This window comes from Miniopterus natalensis, chromosome 2 (assembly GCF_054644295.1).
Source record: "Miniopterus natalensis isolate mMinNat1 chromosome 2, mMinNat1.hap1, whole genome shotgun sequence".
Classification (NCBI taxonomy): domain Eukaryota; kingdom Metazoa; phylum Chordata; class Mammalia; order Chiroptera; family Miniopteridae; genus Miniopterus; species Miniopterus natalensis.
In genome coordinates, this window is record NC_142082.1 from 133,011,662 (window position 1) to 133,036,565 (window position 24,904).

General features: G+C 45.7%; 1 protein-coding gene across 1 annotated transcript in view; it reads left to right on the forward strand.

Moving 5' to 3' along the window:
- PPM1H (protein phosphatase, Mg2+/Mn2+ dependent 1H) overlaps window positions 1-24,904 on the forward strand; it is a 234,592-nt gene that overhangs the window by 149,143 nt on the left and 60,545 nt on the right. Inside the window, exons 5-6 of the mRNA XM_087814570.1 lie at window positions 8,438-8,522; window positions 23,711-23,829. Of these exons, the coding sequence (XP_087670696.1) occupies window positions 8,438-8,522; window positions 23,711-23,829 (204 nt within the window). The remainder of the gene's footprint in view (window positions 1-8,437; window positions 8,523-23,710; window positions 23,830-24,904) is intronic.

The window sequence follows — 24,904 nt, forward strand, 5'->3', positions numbered from 1 at the left end:
GATTTGATTTAAATAGAATTTCCTCTTGTTTGTTTTATTCTGAGCATGAAGAACTAGTCACCCACCGTTCTTTGAATAGAACCATTTCAAATTGCATGCAGGAGAATGTGATCCGATCGCTCCTCATTCTTTCCTTCAGGCCAAAACGCCAGAATTGCTTTAACCTCCTTCAAAGCATCTATTTTCCAGCCCTTGAATTGTTTTTATTTCTCTTCTTGGGATTCTGTTCAGTTGGTCCACTGCTTTGCCTGTTTAAAGTAAAGAGGTCAGAATTGGACACAGCGCTAACATGGGTGTGACCATGCAGACCATTAGTAAACAGATTGCTTCCCAGACTCTGCCTGTCTTACCTGCCGAGCGCACAGACAGTGAGCTATTATGGTCATCAGTTATTTAGGGAAAAAAGGGGGGGAGGGGATAGGAAAGATTTGTCCTACACCAGAAATGACTACACTAGAGAAAAAAATAAATGCCTTTGGTGGCCTCACCCAGTCTGGTTACTTGGGCTTGAGAAGTGTTTGTATGTATTTGTGCTGGGGACTGTGTATTGCTGCATTGACCCTGCACTCGAGAACAGAATATGTACCCTCGGACTCAGTGGGAAATGAATCATTAAGTGTTCAATGTGTGCATTGAAATCGAAGCATACAGGCAGAACTTTCCCAGCAAAGTGCTTTTAAAACCATGAAAAATAAGAAACCACTGTGGGATCTTCAGAAATAATTTAGTTTGGAGTCTGTGGTCCTTTAAGAGAAAGTTTTAAAACCCACCAATTGGGAATGTAAAATGATACAGCCACTTTGGAACATCCATTGGCAGTTCTTTGAAAGGTTAAACGTAGAGTTAGTGTGCCGCTCAGAACTCCCACTCCTAGGTATACATACATATAGCCAAGAGAATTAAAAACATGCATTCAGACAAAAAAAAATTTGAACAGATAAACAAATGTGGTACATCCATACCGTGGAATATTCATGTAGCCATAAAAAGGAATGAAATACTGATGCTACAATAAGGACCTTGGAAACAGTATGGTAAGTGAAAGGAACCTGATGCACAATGCCATATATGATCTCATTTATGTGATGTGTCCAGAATGGGGGCTTCTCTTTGAGGAGATGTAAATGTTCTGAAATTAGATAGTGGTGGTGGTTGAACAATCTTGTGAATACACTAAAAACCACTCAATTATACACTTTAAAAGGATGGAATTTATGGAATGTGGGTTATCTTTTTAAAAGATAGAACAAACAACCCCAGTGTTGATTTTTATAGATAAATCCTTTGTCTTTTTTTAAAAAAAATAATTTGTACCTCAGAAAGTTTTCCTTAATGGCTAAAGGCTTTTACCTGGTCTGGAAAATATTGTGCTGGTGCGTTTGGTTCATGAATGTTGCTGGTATCACAAGATGTTTATAGAAAGTGGCTGAATTAAGACATTGAGAACTTATTCTGGGTGGTGTGAGTACAGACTGGGCTGGTTGTGAAGAAAACAGGGAACATCTGACTCAGTTATTGCTCCACGAGTGGTCACTCATTTTGCTGCTACTTAAAGATCGTGAGATTTTTTTTTTTCCAGACCTTTTTTTGTTTGAATATTCTAGCTGAGAAATTTAATTATGGATTTGAGGTCCTGTTAAAGGAATCACCTTATTGGCAAACTGTTTTCTTTAGTATCCTTTCTGAAAATGGAATGACTAGAAACACACCCAAACTAAATCCAGGCTCCTGGGATTATTTTTCCCCTTCAGCTATTTTTTGACACCTCTAATTAGCTATCCTCTGGTGGAGGTAACCCTGGCTGTTCCATCAGCTGCCCTGCTTTCTTTTCTATCGACACATTTCCGATAGCTTTGAAGGAGACAGGTGCTTCTGCTGCATCCAGACAATTCATGAGGTCTGATACGGTTTGACAGAATGGATACCGCCTCCCTATACTTTAGAATTGACATGCTCTATGTCAAAAAGCGTTTTCCAAATGGTTTCTCTTTTTGTCACCTTGTACCAGATTCTCTCCTCCGTTCTGGAAATGTGCAGTTTAATGTTGCGTTTCAAATCACATTCAGCTGAAAAGTGTGTAATGGAAACAGGGCATCCCATGAATACTCTTCACAGGGTTAAAGGTGGCTTTTGTTTGCAGTTCTGTTGCAAGGGGACTGGTGACACAGTGAATCACACTGAGGGGCTTGCTCGTAATGGGCTCCTTGTCCCTTATGATTAACGAGATGCATTGAGGTGACTGCTCCCATCCTGGCACTTCTGTATTGCTTTATATTTATTAGAATCTAAATTGTGGTGATGGCCACCTCCTGAGAAGAAAAGTAGTCCCTGTCGTAGTCATCCGTATTTCTCCATCCATGTATGTCAGGCTTATTCTGAGAATAGTTTAAATTTAGACCGGAAAGGTGCCTGAGAAGTGATCTTTTTATAGGCGAGGACACCGAGTCCCAGAGCTAACGCTGAGCGTGAGGTGTGGCCGGCTGGCCCCTGCGGATTGGGATCCGTCGGCCAGTGCCATGGGCTGTCTGAGCCGGGCGGGAGATTGCCAGGGAGCCGCTGCCCCACGGGTCCCGTCATTTAGGGCTTCAGCTCTCATATTGTAACCTCCTGGGTAAACCTCTAGAACCTCAGCATCCAGAGACGGTAGACACTGCAGAACCTTCCTCTCTCATTCTTCTCTGGACCAGTTACCATTTTGATTAACTTGAGGAACAAAATGTGGGTCTTTTGACTCCAAATCGTGACATTGGAGGATATAAGTAGCAGAATTTTCTAGGAACTGTTTTCTTAACTCAAAATTCCCATAAATTGGTTAGGGCATTGTCCCCATATGCCAAGGTTGCAGGTTTGTCCCCCAGTCAGGGCACATACAAGAAGCAACCAATGAACGCATAAATAAGTGGGACAATGAATCGATGTTTCTCTCTCAGCCCCTTCCCCTCCCTCCCTCTCTCCCTCTCTCTCTCTCTCTCACAAAATCAATAAAAATTTATTTTTTTTCCTTAAGTTAGGAATGAAGTGCCTTTACCCTCCCCTGTGGCTAATATCTGGGGTGAGGGGTGTGGAGAGAGCATTTGAAAAACTGTTTATGTCTTTGCTTCACCTCCTGTTCTCCCATCCGTGCAGCTGACTCCTAAGAACATCACATCTCATTCTTCACCATATTACAGATGATGCCCCATTTACTGTACGGGACAGACACTAAAGATAACGTGCACGCCAGCCACCGCCTCCGTGAACGGAAGGCTGGCTTTAACTTTGGGGAACAGGCTGGGAAGCACCCCCTCTGTGTGGTAAGGAAAGCCAGGCGGGAGGGGCTTTCCGGTCCATTACATTGGCCCAACCCCTAGTAACTTCCTTACTTAACCTCTGGCCAAACTCTGAAAAGGTAACAGAATGTCATTCAGTTTCTGACCAGAGACGTAACCACAGCCCCAAAAGAAGGGTCAGGGCCTGGGCCTAACTCTCCTTCATTCTCATTGCTGCCACAGCTGGCTTTCTTTTTTAAATTTTCCATAGGAGAAACATTTCATGAAATAATGAAGTAGAAGATCCCATCATGACAGTGCAGCGCTAAAGGCATTTCCCCGCGCTGTTGGTGGTTTGGGACGAGATTCGTCAGCCTTCACACGCCCTCTGTTCCCTTGGAACCCCCTTCCCTCGCACTGCCCTGCTCGAGTGGGACTGGCGCTCTGACAGATTGACCCCAGGATCAGAGGATGAAAGAGAGAAAGATGAAAGGGAAGGCAGGCATCGCAGAGGAAGAGGCATATCATGATTTAGGGACTTAAGAGTTTGGCTGCCAGAAATGCTGTCCTCTTTAATCTACGGATGCCTCATAAAGGAAGAGCTCGATAGTTCAGACAGAAGTGAAGGACGCCCTGTGCACAGATGGATTTGGATGTAGTGATCTAGTGAAGAAAGTCACTAGCTAGGGTGACCCTGGCGGCGAATATTGGAATTGAATGCTGGCACCTCCTCGTGCGGGAATGTGAAATTTAAAAACAGTAAACATACGGGTGGCTGCCGCCTCTGCTGCACCCGCCCTCCCGCCTGCTAAGGTCGGGGGCCTTGCCTCGTGTCCCATTATCTTCCAAGTCACTTTTCAGTGGTGACTCGGCCAGAACAACATTGTTTTAGGCCCATTGTCTTTTTGTAAAACCAATGAAAAGGCATTATGGATTTTGTGGGCTCAGACTGTATATACTGTTAGACAATAACCGAAAATAATGTTGCCACTAAGAGAAGTTTTTGTGTGGGGCCTTTGCTCTGAATCAGTCTGTTCATCCACCCCAGTCAAGCTTGCCCTTCATTCATTTAGCCGCTTACCCCTCCGCAAGTGGTTAGTGTGTGTCGCCACGGGCCGGGAGAGACAGGGACCTGGGCTCTGCCTGGAGGAGCCCCTGGGGCGGTTAGAGACCGCGGGAGCCAGCCCTCGCAGTGAGGACGAAGCGGGGCACACGGCCTCATGGGTCCGTCACAGAGAAGGGGCATTGAAGCTAAACCAGAAGGGCATTCTCCTGGGCTAATTCTCAGGGGGCAGTAGGGTGGCCAGAAGAAGGGAGAGGCAGAAGCGTAAGGAGTAGCAGGAGGGGAGGCTGAAGCCAGAAGTACAGGCAAAAACCAGACAGTGGGGGAAACTGGGAATTCTGGGAGGCCATCAAGGGGCTTCAGGTGGGGGATGTGACGTGAGGAGAGGGATGCTTCGACATCACCTGGTGACCGTATAGCCAGTGGGCCAGAGGGTGGACCTGGGAGCAGGGAGATCAGCGGAGAGGTCCTGAGTCATGTAGCCGAGATCTAATGAGGACCCAAAAGAAGGCAGTAAGAGTAGGAATCAAGGAAAGGGGACCGATTCCCATGCTGCTGAGAAGGTAACATCTATAATACTTGGTGCCTGTAGAGGGAGAAACATAAGAAGTCTGAAACAGCTCCCTGGTCTGGGATGGGTGACGGGGTGAAAAGTAAAGTGTTGCTCCCCAAAACAGAGAATGTTGGAAGGACAGATTGGGGGTGTGGAGAGGGTAGGATCTTTCATTCAGTTTGAAACATGCTAAGTCTGAGATGCCAATGAATATCCAAGAGGAGATATTTCTGTTGTTAGGTGGCTTTTCCAGGCTGGAGCGCACCAGAGACATGTGGGCTGGAAAGGAGATTTGGAATCATCAGCATATGTAGTTGTTGAAGCCGTTTATTTATTTGGTAAATATTAGTGACACACAGTCGGCTTCGTGGGTGTGCGACCTGTGGGGTCACACAGGCCTCATTCTCCAAGGGCCCCACAATTGATTTAATACTTTGCTGTCAGCATTTAAAAATTCTCATTAGCAGGAGGTCCTGCATTTTTATTTTGCACTGGACCCTGGAAATTGTGTAGTCAGGTCTGTGTGCAGTAGCCTGGCCCTGTGTGTAGCAGTGGGGCTACCGTGTTGAGCAAGACAAACATAGTTCTTATCTCAAAAGTTACCTGGCTAGTGTGGAGGGTGGACAGTTGAGTCATCAAGAACAGAAACTGATGATTCTATATTAGAAGTACCAGGGTAAGGGAGCATATAGGAGAGACTCTAAACCTAGGCTTGGGGGTTAAGAAGCTGGGAAATGAGAGTGCCCAGGGAGAGGGGTTAGAGAGACAAAACGGTGGCCCATAGAGAAGTCTGAGAGGGAGTGTCCTGGGGGTAGGAGGGCAACCAGGGGAGTGAGTATCCCAGGCGCCAGGGTTGGGAGAGACTCAAGTGCTGCCAAGGAGACTGGGAATGTGGCCATGCCCAGTGGATAGAGCAGCCAAGAGGCCAGTTGGTGACTCGTGCAAGAAGTTGGGTCAAGAGAGGGGTAAGAATGAACTCACCTCTGAGGGATCCTTGGGGCATAGAGACCCTGTGTATAGATAATTACTTTTAAACCTTGGCTTAGTAGGAAAGAACAAAGAACAGACTCTGAAGGTGGGTTTTGGGTTAGGAGAGTATTGTTTGTTCACTTTTGGTTTTGTTTTGTCTGATTTTAAACACAAAGTGCTTTGAGTAGGATGTTGAACTCTGAGCAGAGAGAGGGTGGATAGACAGGGAAGGAATAACTGACGTAGGGAAGACAGAGGAGGAAAGGGATGGATGAACTCACTCTGGTCTGCAAGAGAAGAGGGAAAGACAGCTGAGGGGGCAGGAGCATTTCCAGGCGAGGGTCCCCCTTGGCTTTGTGGAGTCGACCCCACTTTCTGTGTAAGTGAACATCTGCTGTCTCTTAGTTCTTTCTTTTTGCCTAAAATTCAAGGAAAAGTTTCTCCTAAGTTGTCTCATCTGTCCCTCCATTCAACAAATATTCATCAGGCTCATGCTCTGTGGCAGGCACAACGCCAAGCATTTGGAATAGAAGAGTGAACACAGCAGACAAGCCCCGGCCCTCCTGGCACGTCGTAGGTCCTGGAGGAGAAGCTTTGTGACCGGATTGGGTGTGTTGGCTCCTTCCAGGCCTTGCTGACGACACCCAGCCTGTCTTCTCCCGAGTTTCTGACACTCCAGTCTCACTTCCCTATCTCCCTTCTGTTTTCATGATCTCTCCCTTCCTTCCTGGATATCCACCTTTCCTTGTTCAAGCCCAGAAGCTGGAATTCAGCGGCCATGTAGAGAAAGGGGAAGAAAAGAGTTAAGACTAGCTTTAAGCAAAATTTTGAAACAGAAGGTCACCTTTGGCATTTATCACATAATGACTTTGGCTCTAGTTCCCCAAGTTCTCAGGGCCCTTCTTGCTGTTTTAAGATTAGGCCCTAACCTAGACCTTCCTTTCAAGTTCCTCCATCCTTTGTCAGACTCCTGACCCCCTTATTGTGATTATTCTCAACTGACAATTAGGACAAAGAGAATTTGAAAACTCACACTGATTTGTGAATGGTAGATGTCACCTTTGGGGGGGCGTGATTGCATTTTACACGTGGCTCTCGGTTTATAAGAAGGAATCTTTCATTTGTCCTATTTTCAACAGCATCATAAAAGAATCGATGCAAATGTGAAAGCAGGAGGCATCCTCTTTGCAGAGTCAGCTCCCTTCCATGTTTCCATTTTCTCACAGCTCCCACTGTTTTCCTCCTAGACCGAAAACTCTCTAAAACCCCCAAGATGTTTGTCGTCATTCCCTCCCTTGGCTGCCCCCTCCCACCGGTTTCTATGGCAGCAGCAACTGGGCCCAGGTGGTAAGGGGTTGGGGATGGGGTCGCAACAGCTGTGACCATTTGTAGGACTGTTTCTAAGTCAGGGACTGCCTCTGCAGGGAGGGAGCGGTGCCAGGGGCTTCTTGGCACAGAGAATGTATTCTCCCCTGGAGCAGAGCTCATCACAGGCTTGGTGTGTTTGTGGGTCTCACAGAGGAGTGTGCCAGGTCTCAGGTCTCTGTCTGCCTGGTAACAGGGAGCTTTGGGTTTGAACAGAATGCAATTCCCCAAGCCACTTCCATTTGTCGCAGAAATGGCAGCCTTCTACCATAACAGATCAATAGCTGGAAAGTGGCTGTCAGGAACCACTTTAGAACAAGGAATATAGGAGCAAGAGGTTCCGCTGGGAACGGGCCTCAGAAAGGTTGCTCCATGGTTATCGATCCAGCAGCCTCTCCTTGGGACATCTGCTTTGGGGAACTCTGTTCTCGCAAAAGTCCTGAAGTCAGCAGTAGCTCTTGGGCACATTTTTGGGCTTTAAGATGCGATGAGAGTAGATTTTCCTGGGCCCAGCATGGTGCCCTAGAAACTCAGGAGCCTTGGTCGGGGGTTCTCAGATTCTGATGAGCCCGTGAGTCGCCTGGGGATCTCACTACAGTGCAGGTTCTGATGCAGTCGGTCCAGGGTGGCACCTGAGAGTCTCCTGCATTTCTACCAAGTTCCAAGGTGAGGCCTGAGTTACTGGCCCACAGACACTGATCTAGAGCTGTACTGTCAACTGCATTAAACACTAGCCACTTGGGACTCCTTAAACTTAAAGCTAAGTTAATTAAAATTAAATAAAATTTTAAAATTCTGTTTCTTGGCTGCACAACCCAAACACTCAGTACCCACAGGTGGCTGTCATATAGGACTGCACAGATTAAATAAAATATTTCCGTTATCCCAGGAAGTTCTATTAGAGAACGCTAGTCTAGAGTGAGCCTCTGTGACATCTTCCATTTATTCATCCACTTATTCACTGAGCATCTACTATGTGCCAAGTACTGGAGCTGGGCATTAATGCCTGGGTCCAGCTAGCAGAAAAAGTAAACATAAGCGTACTACACTTTGACATTCTTAAAGTACAGATACCTGCGATTGGTGGGGTAGAGTTGGTCACAATGAACTTTACCGTGCAGGTTGGAGGAGAAAGTGTCCCCTGGGCATTGCATCTGTGTCCTCAGCCAAGCTGGGAATTAATACAGAATCGGGGTACCTGTGAGATTAGCTGCTGACAATGCGTTTTCACCATTTCAGGGCCATAATCATCAGAAATGGAGAAATCATCCCCATGTCTTCGGAATTCACCCCAGAGACAGAGCGCCAGCGACTTCAGTACCTGGTAAGAGTCCCCCAGGTGTGGCAGAATGCCCTGGCATCAGGGGTGATGTCCGGGCTGTTTGGGAGGAACATGTTGCTCCTGACATGGGAGCGGGCCCACTGCAGTCAAACGACATATGGCACGAGCTCCCACACACACACCTTCTGATTGCACATCCTGGCTCCGTGTGTGACGACACACTCCACCTCCGTGAATCTATTATTGTGGCTGATTTTCTCCCATCTGTGGCCGATCGAAGCCACAGCATGCTGTGGGCCCCCCCCCCCAGGACTAAATCTTGATCATAAATCTTGATCATATTGAAATAAGTAACGTATCTTAGTCATTGGAAACCAGTATTTTGATTTTTAAAAGTACTAGGATGTTTTTGATTGAAACTCTCAGGACCCCCTATGTCAATGTCTAAACTAATAAGATATTTGTATTTACAGTGTTTGGTGTTTAGACGGTCTCCTGCATTAGTAGCCTAGTGGCTCAGTATTTCACTAAGGACATGTCTTCCCCTCTCCATGCTCCAGCCTTAACATTGGCTTTTTGTCAGAATGGTGGCAGTTGGGATGCAGCCATTTAAGATATTCCATAAAATGCAGCAATGATCCAGAGGAAGTTAAAAGGTTATCTCTTACTGTGATCCTCAAATAGATCTGAGAAGTAACACTCTGTTTCTTTAATGGCTTGGTCTGTGCAATGTGAAATGTGGTGGTGAAGATCGCGGATACCTTCTTCCTTGGCCTGCTACTCGCTTTCACTTAAACAGAGCGGCTCGGTCTGACTTGCGTCGTGAGGAGGGCGGCAGCCCCGAGATCCTGCTGGCGCACCACTGACTTCATGCTCAGATAGAGTCTCTAGGGCCCTTCGGGAGAGATGCAGGTGTCAGAAAATGTTTTTACCCTGAAAATAAATCCTCTGTGTAGATCACTCTCTTTGGAGTGAAATTATCTCTTTGGGGTGAAATTATGAGAGGGCTATAGCCTGGCTGGGGGTACTGGTTTGTTTTTCAGATCTTGAGACTTTTTGCTTCGCTCGAAGATTTGAGTTTTCTGGAAAACAGAGCAGACTTACTTCCCTGTCCTCAAATGACAGGGGCAGGGGCAGGGTTAGCATCTCAGTTCAGTGACTTTGCTCACCCTCCCAGATTACTTTTGGTGGGGTGTCTTTGGGGACTGACTGTGTGAATAGTTTTGTGGATGAAGCATTTTCTTGGCAGCTGGCTTTTTAGACAGCACGGCTCAGGCAGTGACCCTCTGCTCTTGGGAAAGAATTGATCTGGGCTCCACAGAAGACTTTGCTTGTGTCTCTGGATTCCAGCATGTGTGAACCGCCAGGATGTGATTACTTTGGTCAGTTTAGACAGTAGCTGTGTACTTCCCCTCAATCTTCTCATTTGTCTTTTTGTTTGATTTACTCGATAAGTAAGCTCAATAAGTATTGCTTTTGGCAGTTATCTGGTACATAAACCAGCAGGCATCCAGAACCAATGTGGAAATATTTCTTCACTTTTTCTTTCTTTTTTTTTTTAATCCTCACCTGAGGATATTTTTTCAGAGAGAGTGGAGGGGAGAGAGGAAGAGGGAGAGAGAGACAGAAACATTGATGTGAGAGAGACACATTGATTAGTTGCCTTCCACACGTGCCCTGACCCGGCCGGGGATCAAGCCTGCAACCAAGGTTCGTGCCCTTGACCGAAATCAAACCTGAGACCCTTCAATCTGCAGGCCAACGCTCTAACCACTGAGAAAAACTGGCTAGGGCCGTTTCTTCATTATTTTACCTGCTATGGTTTTCTAATCTTCCTGACATTGTCAAGCAGGTGCCCTTGAACCTGCTCCTAGGAGCCCAGACTTTGGAACCACTCATTTTTCTGTGGCAGTAAATGGGCAGACGGAAGGGGTCCCGCAGCATCCACAGGTCTTCATTCTGGTCCCAGCTCTGTTACTTGACAGTTGGGTAGCTTTGTGCGAGTCTCTTACCATTTCCAGACCTCAGTCTGTAACTTATAAAATAGAGAACTAGATCAGAAGGTCACCAAGGGCCTTCAAGCTGCCAGGATGTCTTCCAGGTGGAGTTCATAACCGCTGGCCTCCTTGCCACCTCTCTGGTTTTCCCCAATCCATCTTCCACAAGACCGCACAAGTGATCTAGTCATGGCCCTTCTCACTCCCACCTAAAAACCTTTGGCTTCCCATGGTGCCCAGAATGCGGGCCACACTTGGCACACCCAGAATCATGGTCCCACCAACCTCTCCAGCGTCATCTCACAGGTGCTCCCCCCCCCCAGTGCCATCATACCCAGGCAGTGGCCACAGACAACTGCCTTCCATTTATAGGACACACCGAGATCTCTCTAACCTCTAAGCCTTTGGAAATAGGGTGTGCCTGGATGACCCTTCTCCTCTGCCAGGAAAACTCCTCATTCTTTGAGACCCCAAAGCAAATGTCACTTCCCCCAGGAAGTGTTCCCTAACTCTCCCAGGGGTCAGTCCCAGTGCTCACACAGCGCCGTGCGAGTGTATAGCATTGTATCGCTTGTTCTGATCTCCATCTCCCCTCACAGGCTGAGCCAGGAGGGCGGGCCCCTCGCTTAGTCACCTCGAATTGCCCGTATGCAGTACAGAGGAGGTACTGACGCGGGTTCTGTTGACCGAAAGACGTCTGGATCATGACCACACAGTACTCTCCCCTCCACCTTCCCCCAGAACCCGTCAGAGTGGGAGCCTGCCTCCATGGCACCCCAACTTTATCACCTCCTTGCCCCTTAGTGGAAACCGTTCTCTGTTTTCCTGCTAGAGGCAATGGATGATCACAGGTTAACTTTTTTTATTTTGAAATAATATCACATTTTCATATTACAAGAGTGGTACAAAAGGCTCAACACATTGGCTTCTGAGGAGGGATGGGAATGCTGACATGTTTCAGATTCCTGAGTGCTGGTCGTCTGTTTTGGGATGGCTTCACCTCTCAGCTTCGTCACCTGACTGTCTGTGGTTTCAGCACGCCCTTTACCGAGCCCTAGCTGCATTGTCAGCAGTGGGTATAGAAAACCTCAGAAGGCGGGTGTACGGACTAAATGAAATAATAATATAAGCAGAATTCTTTTGTGGCACCTAGTACTCGTTTGGTTATTGTTTGATGAATCAGAGTCTTGCCACTTGAAACCCTCCTTACCACTAAACCACAGTAATATTTCCCCCCCTTTTTACTTAGTAATCACTCCTGATGTTCCTAAGATTAATGTGTATTTTAGTGTCACTCTTGAACGGTCAGTGTGGACACTGTTAGTCTGCAGGCCTGAGCCTAATGTCTGAATTTCTAAAAGGTAAGAACACTGTCCCCATTCTATTTAATCCTTACTCCTAACTCACATAGGTTTCTCAATAACTAAAACTCCCCTGACAACAGGAGTGTACGTGGACAGAATATAAATTATCCTGGGTATCCGACTTCTTTTTCTGGTAGGAGTCTGAGAATGCATGCTTTGAAATGAACAAATTCACTGATAGTGTTCACATGACGATGATGCGAATCTTTGTGAAGTACTTGAATTAGGGGATTTATAGCATAAAATAACTTTGTGGTGAAATCTTTATGGTAAGGTCTTGAGAGAATTAGAATGTTTTTCGGGTAAAATCTTGAAAATAATATCAATGAGAGGAAAACAGAAGTGAGACGTGGGCTTCTCTCAGCCCAGCCCTGGCACTGGCTGTGTGACCTCAAGTCCCCCACATGGTATCTCTGAACCTGCTTTTCTTCTGAGTGAAATGTATGGGAATACTTCCCCTGAGATATTCATTATATTTTCTGAAATTGAAGTGAGAAGTAATCCCATGGTAATATAAAATACAGCATATAGCTTATAATTTGAGTGCATCTAATTTTACCAGTTCATTTTTTTGGAAACAGTTCTCTTGAACTCATTGTGAAACAATTTAGTGCAATAATAGCTGTATCCTTTACATGATTTAAACAAGTTCATATGTATTGGGGTGTTAACAATGTATTCTTTATTCTTAGGTCAAATTAAATTTTATTTTTATGATGCGTGAAGAAACGTTTATGACAGAATTATTAAAACTTCTAGGTCCTTAGAGACTTGATTTGAGCAGCTGTCTGCAGACCGAGGGCTGTGTGACTTGTAGAAATGGTTAATGATTTTCCTGGAGGTGGGGAGGGCTGGGAGGCCTGTGCACACGGCCCGTTTTGATCTGTGTGGCAGAGGAATGTCCTTGGTATGCACGGTCTGGATTTGGGGGATTATAGGACTGGAAGCAGATTACAGGATGATGGATGTGGCTGGCACGGTAACTTTGTTTGGTCTTGCATCCTGACCTCGCGGGTCCTTCGTGTAGCTCGAGGGGTAATGTGAACTTTGTCCCATAGATTCCTGGGCGAGTGATTAATCAGGCAAGCTTGTGAGTTTGACGTGTTCACACAGAACGTGGCAGGTGTGTGATGAAGGGGTCAGGGGCTGTGACTTCTGCCCCAGCAGCTGGGGAGAGCTGATGATCCTATAGTCACAAATAAGCCTCGCTCTTCTGTCTCAGGGCCTTTTTTTTTAAATGTTTCCAGGGTGATTGAAATGAAACATTTAAGGGGGTGCACCAAGCTAGACAGAATGTTTTGATGGAGTCAAGCCCAGATAGGAGGAAACGTGGGCTGGTCTGTGAGCTTTTCTCAGCAGAGCTTACTGCTCTGTTGGTGTGGCCTCCAGGCAGTCACCCCCACCTTTGCTTTAGGTGACAGCCAGAAATGGATCTCCCTCGGGGGTACCTCCATAGCCCGTAGGTGTGAGTGACGGCTTCCCTTCCATTCTGCTGGACATATTTTAAACTCTGATCTGATTACATTAAGATGTGCTGGTATCATCAAACCTTCAAATATTGTACTTCTGTCCTTGTAGATAACCCAACTCTGCAGCTGTTTTTCATCAAGGGCAACATACAGAAGAGATAAAAGTGGGTTTCAAATACACATTTGATCCACACAAGTGCAACATTATCTGAGATGATTTCTTGCAGTGTCCTTGGACCTGCCCCCAGCCTCCTACACTGAGTCTGGTTCTGTTTGCCTGCTGTTTCCCTGGTGCTGGGCTCGGATAGGGTTCAGCCTCATCTTCCAAAAAGTACATTCCTTAAGATTGAACTTGATTTTAAGACAGGAGACTACAGTCGGGAGGGTGGAGTATGTTAGTGAGTAAACTCGAGGGATGAGCCACCTGGCCCTTTCACCTGACCTTGAGAGCAGGCTGTCAGTCTGGGAGTCTGACTTGAGTCACCCGGAAGCACCTTCACCACCACTCACCCTGCTTGATGACTTGAGTCATGGAAAAATTCACTCCAATCCCCACATAACCCCCTTTCACAAAATTGCATATGAGTTGCAGAATGTCTTATTAAAAAATGGTGGGCCAAAGTGGTTGGCATTTTTTATTTCTACTGTAGGTTTCATTGATCATACAGGTGTCCCCAAGAAGCCAGGACATTTTGGGGAGTCAGAGGCGACCGTCCATTCAGCTGCCCTGGGAGCTCCACCTGGCTTCAGGGCAGACTCTGAGATGTTAGCCCTTGTCATCGACCCTCACCACGTCCTGAGCCTCGATTTTGAAAATGAATATAAATGGCCGTTTTATTTATATTCCAGGTTGGGCGGAGTCAGAGACTTAATGTTGAGTCATTGTAAACCTACCGTACAGATCTGAGAAGATACATTCCATATAGCTGAACAAAATAATCATGAGGACGTATCCCTAAAATTTCTTCTCAAAAAAAAAAAAAAAAGCCTCTCTCTGCACAGTTGCTACACATATACAATGTTTAGACTCTCTAAAGCCCCCTGTGCCCCCACCCAACATTCTGAATAAAAAGTAGGGCACATAAAGCCAGAGCCATCTGTGCACAGGGTCCCTTAAGAATTGACCTTGGTGTAAAGAAGCGAGATAATAGCATGCACCCTCTAAAAATAGTGAAGTTAACTATGCTTTGAGAGAGGCACATGGGCTTCGCTGAGGCTTATTAGTGCAGACACTTAACTGACTATAAAATGTTTTCTGTGCTTCATTCAGTTGCTTCATCTGTGAAATACGGTAATTACAACAAGACCCTTACAGGACTGGTGTGAGGATTAATGAGTTAATATTTGTAATGTGCTTGCAACAGTGACAAATTTAAATCTCACTGTATAGGAAGAACTTCTTAATGGCCATCCTGCCTTTGGGACCTCTTCTGTGGCCTTTTATAAAATTTCTAAGTCCATTTGCATATGCAGAGAGAGCGAAGATAGGCAGGCATCTCCTTTTCTGCTGACATGAGTTGTCTCTTGAAATGAATGCGTTTCCTCCGATTTTTACTTAGGAAGAAAAAGCATTAAGGCAAACGAATGTGAAAACCACATATGTTTTATGTAAATGAATAGCTTTTACCCCTTAGTCTATACATTAAACTGTTGTAGAGTTGACAGATCTAGGCAATTTTGTCTAATATATTCATTTGCATACCAGTTTCCATGGGGCTTCTTTATCATAAGTATACATTTTACGATTTTAGAGTTATTTTAGGGGCGTGTTCCTTCTCCTCTGGTTGATCAGTGTAGTCCCGTGTAAAATTTAAACTTGAACCTTTCTTGACATCCACATAAACCTGATGGAATTTCATCAGCATTCAATTCTGTAATAGCTTATATACACAAACTTGGTTCTTATTATTTTGAGATTTTTAAGGATAAATTAAGACTGAGAAAATTCTTTATGAAAGACTCCAACCCATGCATATTTCAATCTCAGCCATTTCACATTTTTCCTTCATTTTTTTTTTTTTTAACCCAAACCAAAATACTCTATTTCTGCCCTGTAAATCAGGCAGTCAGCCTTGGCTCTGCTCGGGAGGAGCCCTCTCGTGCGACCGTTAGCGTGACCGTTAGTGATTACCTGTGGTTTGGCTGACATTAATTTCATTTCATTCGTGACCTTAGACTGTCTATCTTGATAAATAATCTTGAAATGGAAGGCTTCCAGTCCTTCTCTCATATAATCTGACAAGGTTTTGTGGGTTTTTTTCCTTAAAAGCAAGAAAGTATGCATTGCTCAATTATTTTAAAGTATTGTGTTAAACACAGAAAAACCCTCATTTTGATAACTTCCTTTCAAATATTGAGAGGTCTGAGCATTTAAAAAATTAATGCAGATTAAAGTCTTCTAGTTAGAGGACTTTACAAAATATTCCCTGTTAAAGAATCTGCTCTTTCATTTAGCACACAGGTATTTTTACTTTCCATGTTCTGCTGGTGGGAGGGGAAATTGGAACAGCTACTTTGAAAAGGGCTTGGCAGTCACTCCTAAAGCTGAGCAGCCGCGCTCCTAGGTGTGCACCTAATCGAAGTGTGTACCAGTGTTCACTGGGAGACGAGAGTGTGTCTAGCAGCACTGTCTGTAACAGCCCAGACTGGAAACCGTCTCAGCGCCCAGGACAGTAGGTTGGGTGAATGAACGTGGCAGTCACAGGACGGAATGCTGTGCAGCACCGGGAATGAGCCTGTTGTAACTACACGGTGCCATTCAGCAAGGGGGGCTGCCGATGGGATTCTGTAGGGAATCGAGAGATGGGCAACACCAATTTGGAAGTAAGGATGGTGCTTCCCTTCAGGGAGGCCTCAGGGATTGGACAGGATCCTGACCCCAGGGCCCTGGCAATGCTCTATTTCTTGATCTGGGTGCCAGTTATATGAATGTGTTCAGTTTGTGAAAACTCATCAACCTATACACATAGGATACGAGCACTTTACAGTGTATACATATTTTGTTCATTGAAAAGTTTTTATAAAAAGTAATTTCACTTTATTTAACTGTATATTACCCTTTGCAGGAAGGGCCCCCCTTGGTGCCCTGCAGGAGCCGGGGGTGAAGTGTCAGGACAGGCTCCTCAGGAAGCCACACTCCGCCGCCTCCCTGCCCCACGTTCTCTCCTGTGAGCAGCTCCCAGAACGCTCCGCACACCAGCCCCGTCCTGCCTCCTTGCCTCTGCTCTTGCTGCCCTAGCCCCAGAGTCCTTGCCTGGCCGGTTCCTAAGATCCTTTTCAGATTCTCTCCCCATTCTTTGTCCCTTAGCCCCTAGGGATATCTCCATTTCTACTCTAAGCCTTCCTCAGCCTCCCCCACTGGTGCGTGAGCTCTGACCACAGGGGCCTCTTTTTTTACCCTTTGAATTTGTAGCTCCTAGTACCTGGCACCCGCAAGAGCACATATCTTAGCTGCACCAATTTATTTGGCTAGATACCCCAAAACCTGGGATAGTCTCCTCGTTGGCTGACATCACTCACTGGCAAGCTGACAGCAAGGCAGCAGAGAAAGAAATTTATTAAAAGGAGGGAGCATTTTATGTTCTCCAGCAGGCACTTTTGAGTAAGCTCAGGACCCGTCTTCTCAATGTTCACAGGAAGCCTGGTGCTCAGTCTCCTCCCATAACCTTTACATGCATATCACTGTCCGGGACGGGGCTTCCTGCTCCCATTCCCTTTTTCTCCCTGCCTTGCCAAGGTGCTGAGCCCAGGTCGATGTGCTCTGGAGGAGACAGACCTGGCTTAAGGTTTCTCACCCACTCCTCTCCAGTGAGAGGCTTCCTAGAAGTTTCCATAAGGTATCTTCTCTTCCAGCATATTCCCCTCCTGTTCTGCTTCATCCCCTCCACAACTCAGAGACTCTCGCTAGGATGGGATGGTCTTGTTTTTTCAGAGTGCGGTGTTCACCCCTCTTCCCTCCCCCTGAAGCTGATTTCTGCCCAGGTCTAGAGAGGGGAGTGGCCTGAAGACAACACCCAATCCTCCTGCCCCATCCCTGGTGTCCACAGCAGGGGACTCCAGCATCCTTTCCTGAGAGATGGCCCTTCCTCTTGTCACTGGCCAGATAGCGTCCTGTCTGGAAGTTTGTTCTCATTGGCTGCCCAGACACTGAGTGACAGGGATATGTCCTACCCTCTGTTTAGCAACCCTGTGCTCTCCAGAGCCTGTAACTCTTGGTGACCTGCCTGCCTTTGGTTTTGCCCATGCTGTGTCTCCCAGGCTTTCCCCCCGGTGTGCCTCCACTCCCTCCCTCCCCTCAGGAGCATCCTGTTATGCTTCCTGGAGGCAGTGCTTCAAAATTCAGGATTAAAATGGAGGTTGAAAAAGCAGTCTGCTTTTTCACATGGGGCATGCCAGCACACTTTATATTAAATTTCAGCATAAAATATGTCTCTAGGTTTCTAGTTGGCATGCTTATTAGTAGAGAAGAGAAATAACATTATTTAGATATTCTCAGCCTCGTGAAATATCGCGGGATTTTAAATGGTATAACTGCACCCACCCACACACGTGGTTTTACAGAAAGGGATCAGTGAAATTATGAACAGTTAGCTAAATCCAAAATATGGTAATGTATGTCCCGGTTTGTTTGTATGTGCCATGGCCCTTGGTTTTAACATTTTCAAAAGATTAAAAGCTATTCTGTCTTATTTTGGAGAATTTAGATAATCACTAAAAGCAGTTGTATAAAGCAGGTCAGGATATTCTGTGTTGATTCTTTCAGCAAGTACTTATTTTGAGCTTTTACAGCCTTACGTGCTATATCAGGCACTGGAGTGTAGCTAAGATTTTAAAAATAATAAGCATGTTCAAGTGTACCACTTGCATCACCATGCAGACATTTTTAACATACATGTTTCCAAATAGCATCATTAGAGAGGAAAAGATAATATGTATCCAGCATATCAGGTAAATAAGGACTGTTTACAAGAGTGTCCAGAGTTTGTACTTGCTCCCTTCTTGGACTTTCATCCTGGTAAGGTCCACATTTTTAACAGGCCAACATCCCTATGAAATGTTCCTTGGTAAGAGGCTGTAGTCACGTGTGTGTATTTGTGAGCTGCCCAGGTATGAGCAGTGGAGTAAAACATCCCAAAATTGTTTGTGAATCTTACAAGTTTGGAGTCAGGAAATCACTAGAATCTAACAGACTCCTGCTTCCACACTTTACAGACTTTAAACTTGGAATATGTTGCTTAAATTGAGTTAGAAGTAAAATCACTTTTGACACTCAAGATTACAAAATGCTGACCCGAGAGACGCTGGCTACGGGGTAGACCAGCACTAATGAGTGAACACTAACCAGCCATGCCACTGATGCTGGGCAGGCCCTGAGCAACGTCTCTGGGTCCCCAAGTCATAGGCCGCTCTACTGAGAACAAACGTCACTGCTCTGTGCCGGCTTGTTGGGAAGCAGCGGGCTTCCGCATCCCCAATTGGAATGAGGCCCCTGCCCTGGCTGGCCCTTCCCAGTGACGTTAGTATTCCCTCAGATGATTGGAATAAGAAGTGACAGTGAAGCTTTTCTCAGCAATTTTCTAAAATTTGGTTTAAAAACCTGGGTCTCAAAAAAATAATTTTACTGTTGTTTTTTTAAACAAAAGTAATTTATGTTCAGTGGTAGAAATAGTCATGAATGTGAGTAAGTTAAAAAGAAGATTGTCATAACATGTTATAATATTTTAATCAATTTGAGTATATGTACCTACACCAACCCAATTTGCATGTTGAAGCCCTAACCCACAGTGAATTTGGAGATAGGGCCTTTGCAGAAGTAATGAGGCTAAATGAGATCATGAGAGTGGGACCCTGATCTGAAAAGATTAGCATCTTGATAAGAAGAGGCACCAGAGAGCTCAGTTTCTCTCTCTACAAAAACAAAGAGGATGGGCCATATGAGGATTCGGGGAGAGAAGGCTGCTGTCTGCAAGCTAGGAAGAGAGCCCTCACCAGGCAGCCAATGTGCTGGCACCTCGATCTTGGACTTCCCAGCCTCCAGAACTGTGAGAAATAAGTTTTTGTTGCTTAAACCCTTCATTATTTTGATATAACAGCCAGGCTGACAAAGACAGACCATATGTGTAAACTTCTTAAGTATTGCACAGAAAGATGCACTAATGAGAAGTGTGCTTTTTCTGCAAACCAATGTTTATGTCCCGTTATATTCCAGCATCTCACTTTTCATTAATCTATTTTCTCTACTTGTACTTAGCTCTTGAGTTGTTTCTTTCTTTAACATCAGTAACTCCGTCAGGTCTGACAAATGCAACAGTCATGAGTATGGAAAGTGCTTATAAAAACGAGGCCTGCAATTAGGATATGGATGGTAATATTAAAAAATAGTAAGACTATGTCAAAGGTACACAAATTCTATGGGCCACCCTGACCATGACAGGAAATGTACCATGCAACACGTGAGATATGCTGTGGCAATTAGCAAGACAAGAAGAAACATAACTATAATGATATAGAGAACTCTAAGGGGGTGACATCGGTACTAGTGGGCGCTGAATATTACAGTACAGCATTTCCTCAGAGCTGAGATTTTCCCTTGCTGACATATCTGAAGCTGGGATGTTACCGTTGATCGTTGCTGTCAGCCAGATGGCAGGCACACCATGGATGTGAACGTCATCTCCTGGGCATGTGCAGACTTCAAAAGAGGAGCACCAAACTTGCGGGGATGGGGGCCCAGCAGCTTAGAAGAAAGCCCTGCAGACAAAAGCGCAGCACTCTTTCAACCTTTTTGGATTCAACTAGTTGTGCTGAGGCAGGGCCTGGGAGGAGTGGATTGGACTTGTTCAGCCCCGTTCCCGAAGCCAAGTCAGAAGCAGGCTGGCTCTGGAGAATTGCAAAGCCAACTTAAGAACTTCTCGCCCCTGGCTTTGAGGAGTGTTGTTCTTTTGTGGATTATTTAAGAAATGCTGCCTCACCTCGCCTCGCCAGTGCTCCCACGAACACAGGCCGCTGTTGTGTGGAAAAGCGTGAACGTGAATGATTCAGAGTTGACAGCTGATGAGAGCTGTTGGATTCTGAATGGGAAAAGGTTTAGAAGACCTCAGCCAGCACACTTCGCTTGCATGTTCCTTTTCAAAAATACAGGATAGTGGTAGCTAATAAAGGTTTCTCTAAGTCTAAAGGAGCTCTTTCAAAGCAAATAAGATAAAAACTTGAAGTAGTAAGAAAGCATTGCACATAGTTTAATTGGCAGCTTTTTCCCCATAATAAATCAGGGTGCGGCTAATAAAGAGCATCCAGCGTTGATGAACTACAGTGGCCTGTGTTACCATGGGAGGAGCAGGCAGTTTGTTGAGACCCTGAAAGACTCTGCATGTGAAGGAGTTAGAGATGTCACAGTGTTTAATTTAAGGCCCCCTTGAGCCTGCTCATCCTCAGGGAGAGGTGAGGCGCCCCCTGCAGATAGCAGGGCTGCTCAGGCGTCCCAGCTACCCTCAGACACCTGCCTTGTCAGGGCGAGAGGGTGCCTGGAGAGAGCAGCAGAGGGCCCCCCGTTCCCCAGTTAGGACTCCTCTTAGTCACGGACTGGTGAAGAAATGAACATGGGAATGACCTTTTTATCTAATGTGTTTGTTATAATTTATGCATGTCATGTGTCTATATTTACACACACACGTGCTCACTTGTGTACAGCCATCCCACGGTGTCTGTGAGGGATTGGCTTCAGGACCACCACAGATGCCCAGGCACCTCATATAGAACGGCGTTGGACAATGTGTGTAGTCGGTGGCTCCGGAGGGCCGACTGTATACACACGCATCTTACATAATGATCTGAGTGTATATGGCACAGTTCACATAAGCCCTCACACTCAGATACACATGTTATTTGATAACCTGCTCTTTACAGATACATCACCCTTTCTGTGTCATTACGTATTCTCTGTGGCATCATTGTAAATGGCAGCATAGAATTCTTTTGTATGGATCTGTGCTAGGTTGTTTCATCACTTGTATCATTAAATGATTTCTTCTAGTTACTTGTTATAAAATAATGTTGGGAACACCTCTGTGGCCAAGCTGTGGGCAGGTCCATACTGTTGTTAAGCTGGATCCTCATGGTACTTATTTGTGATTCAGACACCGTGTGGTCTGAGAACACCAAGATCACGGTCCTTATTGTTTTCCGTAAATGTGTGTATGGGCAGGTTAAAGGGCCAACATAAGGGGCTAGGATGGGGGAATGGGCATGATACTAAGCTTGGGCTCTAGAACCACCCAGTCCTGGCTAATGACCTTGGGCTCCTTGTCTTAACCCCTCTGCGCCTTGGTTTCCTTGTTTGTAAATTGAGTCTATGGGACACGTTTTTAGGATTGTTGGGGTAGTAATACAAGGCATGTCAAGTGTCTGGGACATAGTAACTCCTAAATCAGTGCTAGTCCAGCTTGATATTCAGGGGGTGCAAGAAAACTCCATGCTGATTCAGTCCCAACATGCTGAGAGGTGATCAAGGATATATAATACTACTCTTTATTGACTTTTTATGCCCCTGTTCCCTAATTTTTGTGGGTGGACCAAAATAGAGGAGAAAGTAGTGTCTACCCTGTAAACACTGCTGGCTTCATAGGCGTTGGCCTGCAGCTGCACAGGGCCCTGGGCTTAGCTTAACGCTCTGCTCTCATTGTCTTGAAATTCTTGATTTTGCACAGAGACTCCATGTCTTCATTTGGCACTGGGCCCCACAAATTATGTAGCCAGTAAGATTGTTGGGAGGGTAAAATGAGAACTCACAAAGCAGTTAGCATAGGACTCAGGATGTAATAGGACTCAATAGTTATTAAATGGATATAATTATTTTCTTTTACGAACAAAGACAGTCATGATAAGTGCATTATAGACATAATTTCATTATTAAAATAGTGAGATAAATATATAATTAATCTCATTGTACAGATTTAAAAAAATGAGGCCTGCGAAGTTAACCCCCTAAAATCACACAGCTTGTAAATTATACATGCAGAGCTTAGATGCAAACCCAAGTCCATCTCACCCAAAGCCCACGCCATTGACCTGCCCTATTAAATATTAGGTCCCGTCCTCCCTTCCCAGGGAACCCCTCTGTGAAACCCAGTGTTTAAGTCTTCTTGATCCCTGTGAGCTGCCAAGCCAAAGCCTCAGAGCCCCTCAAAGAGGATCCAGAATTCCCATCAGACCTGGAACCTGTTGGGGCCGCAGCAAACAGTGAGGACAGTTCTCCTTCTCATCCTCCGGTCTGTCCTGTGTGTCCTGTCCCCACGCCCGCTCAGAGTCACTGGCTCCGAGTCACCTGGCCCAGTCTGCCCACCCTGGTGACAGTTCAGCTTGCCTCCTTTTGTTCCGGATACACTTAGCCTCTGGTGACTAACGCCCAGCAAATATTCCCGAAACCACTGTGAGAATCCGCGGGAGATCTGCCGGTGTCAGGTCCTGGGAAAGATGTGGGAGGTGCCTATTTCCAGTGGACCAAGGACATGGCCATCTGTCCTGCGGCAGGGGTCCCTTGTTTTCCTGCAGTGCCAGGGCGTGATTTGCTCTGCCCACTCTTTTCCCTGCCAAAAAGAGAGAGAAAATTCATGTCACCCGGATGCTACTAGCGGGCGTGTGCCTTCGAATGGGGAAGCTCAGGTTGGCCAGGGTATGTGGCCTCTGAGCAGGGGAGTTCACACTTGAACGGTTGGTTCATCTTTTAGATAAGCTGGATCTCAGTTTTGAACATGACAATGAGACTGTTTGTTGTTTCAAAGCCATTCCCTAAGTGGCTGTTTGCTCAATACTTTTGTAGTGTGAACAGGGATTTGGGGGAGGGGAAGAAGCCATCTGCTCTGGGGTAGTCTTCCAATTACGCGATCAGATTACTGCAGAGCAAAATGAAAGTCCTGTCTGGTGTGTCCAGCCCCAGCCGCTCTCTCAGGCCATTGTGTTGACGTGGAGACTCACAGGTCTCAAAGGCCAGGCCATGGGAACTGGGAGTGTGAGCAAGAGGACAGCAGAGAAGGGGCAGAGGGAGCGAGGGGGAGCTGTCTTGCCTCACGGGCATGCGGGCAGGAGAGTGAAACCACCTTGCATTTGAATTTAAAAGCTAACCTTGGGAGAAACTTGGTCTCTCTCCCTGACGACTTTGGCAATACATATCTTTGATTACAATTAATTTTTCATATCAGATAAAAAGGTTACAGTCCTTTATAAGTGAAGTGGGTGATTTTTATTTGCATTGAGATTCTTAAATCTATTTATTTTCCTTAAAATGTGAGGATGATTTCTTTTTGTTTTTGAAATATGTCCTGTCTCGGTTTGCAAAAAACATCCTTGAGTTTTCTTTTTCTTCTAAATCTGTGTGTGGGTTTTTTGTTCCTTTGTGCTATTAGGCATTCATGCAGCCTCACTTGCTGGGAAATGAATTCACACATTTGGAGTTTCCAAGGAGAGTGCAGAGAAAGGAACTTGGAAAGAAGATGCTCTACAGGGACTTTAATATGACAGGCTGGTAAGAACACGCCTCCCTCTGCCTCACTGCCACGTTGTGTGTGAAGGAAGTGTCGCTGCCATAACGAGTCACTTATCCAGTTTGGATGGGGGGGGGTGCACCAGCTCCCCAGGGTGTGGTCCAGGGAAAGGGTGACATTGCCTCTGCTGTATGCACCTGGGTGCAGTTTTCACATCATGGACTGGTTTGCCTACCTGCTTCTCTGAAGTTCTCCTTGGGGACACTAGACCCCACAAAGCTGAAATAATTCCTCACTTTACACAGAGCAAGCATTTGGGGTTTTAAAACACATTAAATTTGTTCTTTTAGGTCAGGGGTTTAAAGGAATGGACTAGAGGTTTATTGGGCCAGACTGGCTTGGATTGAACCCTAACTCTTGACTTTTCTAAATAGTCAAAGTTGCATAAACTACTTCATCCCTATGAGCCAAATTTTCCATGGATATAGTGAAAAATGGATAATCTTTGAAGGGTGGTTGTAAGGACTAGAAGTAATGAGCTACCCTCATTATTTTATCACATTCAAATTGAAATAAGAAATCTTGGCAGGGGGCGTCTCACTCCCAAAACACACTTGTGTAAGCACAAGACCATTTCTGTTGTGCATCATTAGCTGACGGTGACTGGGAACTTCATCTGTTTCTCCCATCTGAAAAATAAATACCATGATAAAGTTCTTATATGTACTAAGGGTGGTACAAGGATTAAATGAGAGAGCAGTGCTGGGCACTCAGACGTGTGGATGAAGATTTGCCCGTGGGCCCTGTGGTCCTGACTGCTGAGCCTCCTGCCAGTCTGGAGGACAGCCAGAGGGTGATACAGGGGATTTTTCCCTCGCCGTATCTCCAACACAGGCAAAGAAGTAGATTCTGCTATCTGTTCTTCATTGACCAAAATAGCTATAACAGATGGTCACAGCCCAAATTCCCATGGTGATGACTTCTAGGCTGAGAATCTTCTCCTGGGGTACATACTGTCTTAAAGGAACAGTTGAGCTACCCAGGGAAGATAAGTGGCTGATCTAAGACACTTCCTATTGTAGTTTGCCATCCAAATGAGGAATTCCTCACCAGTAT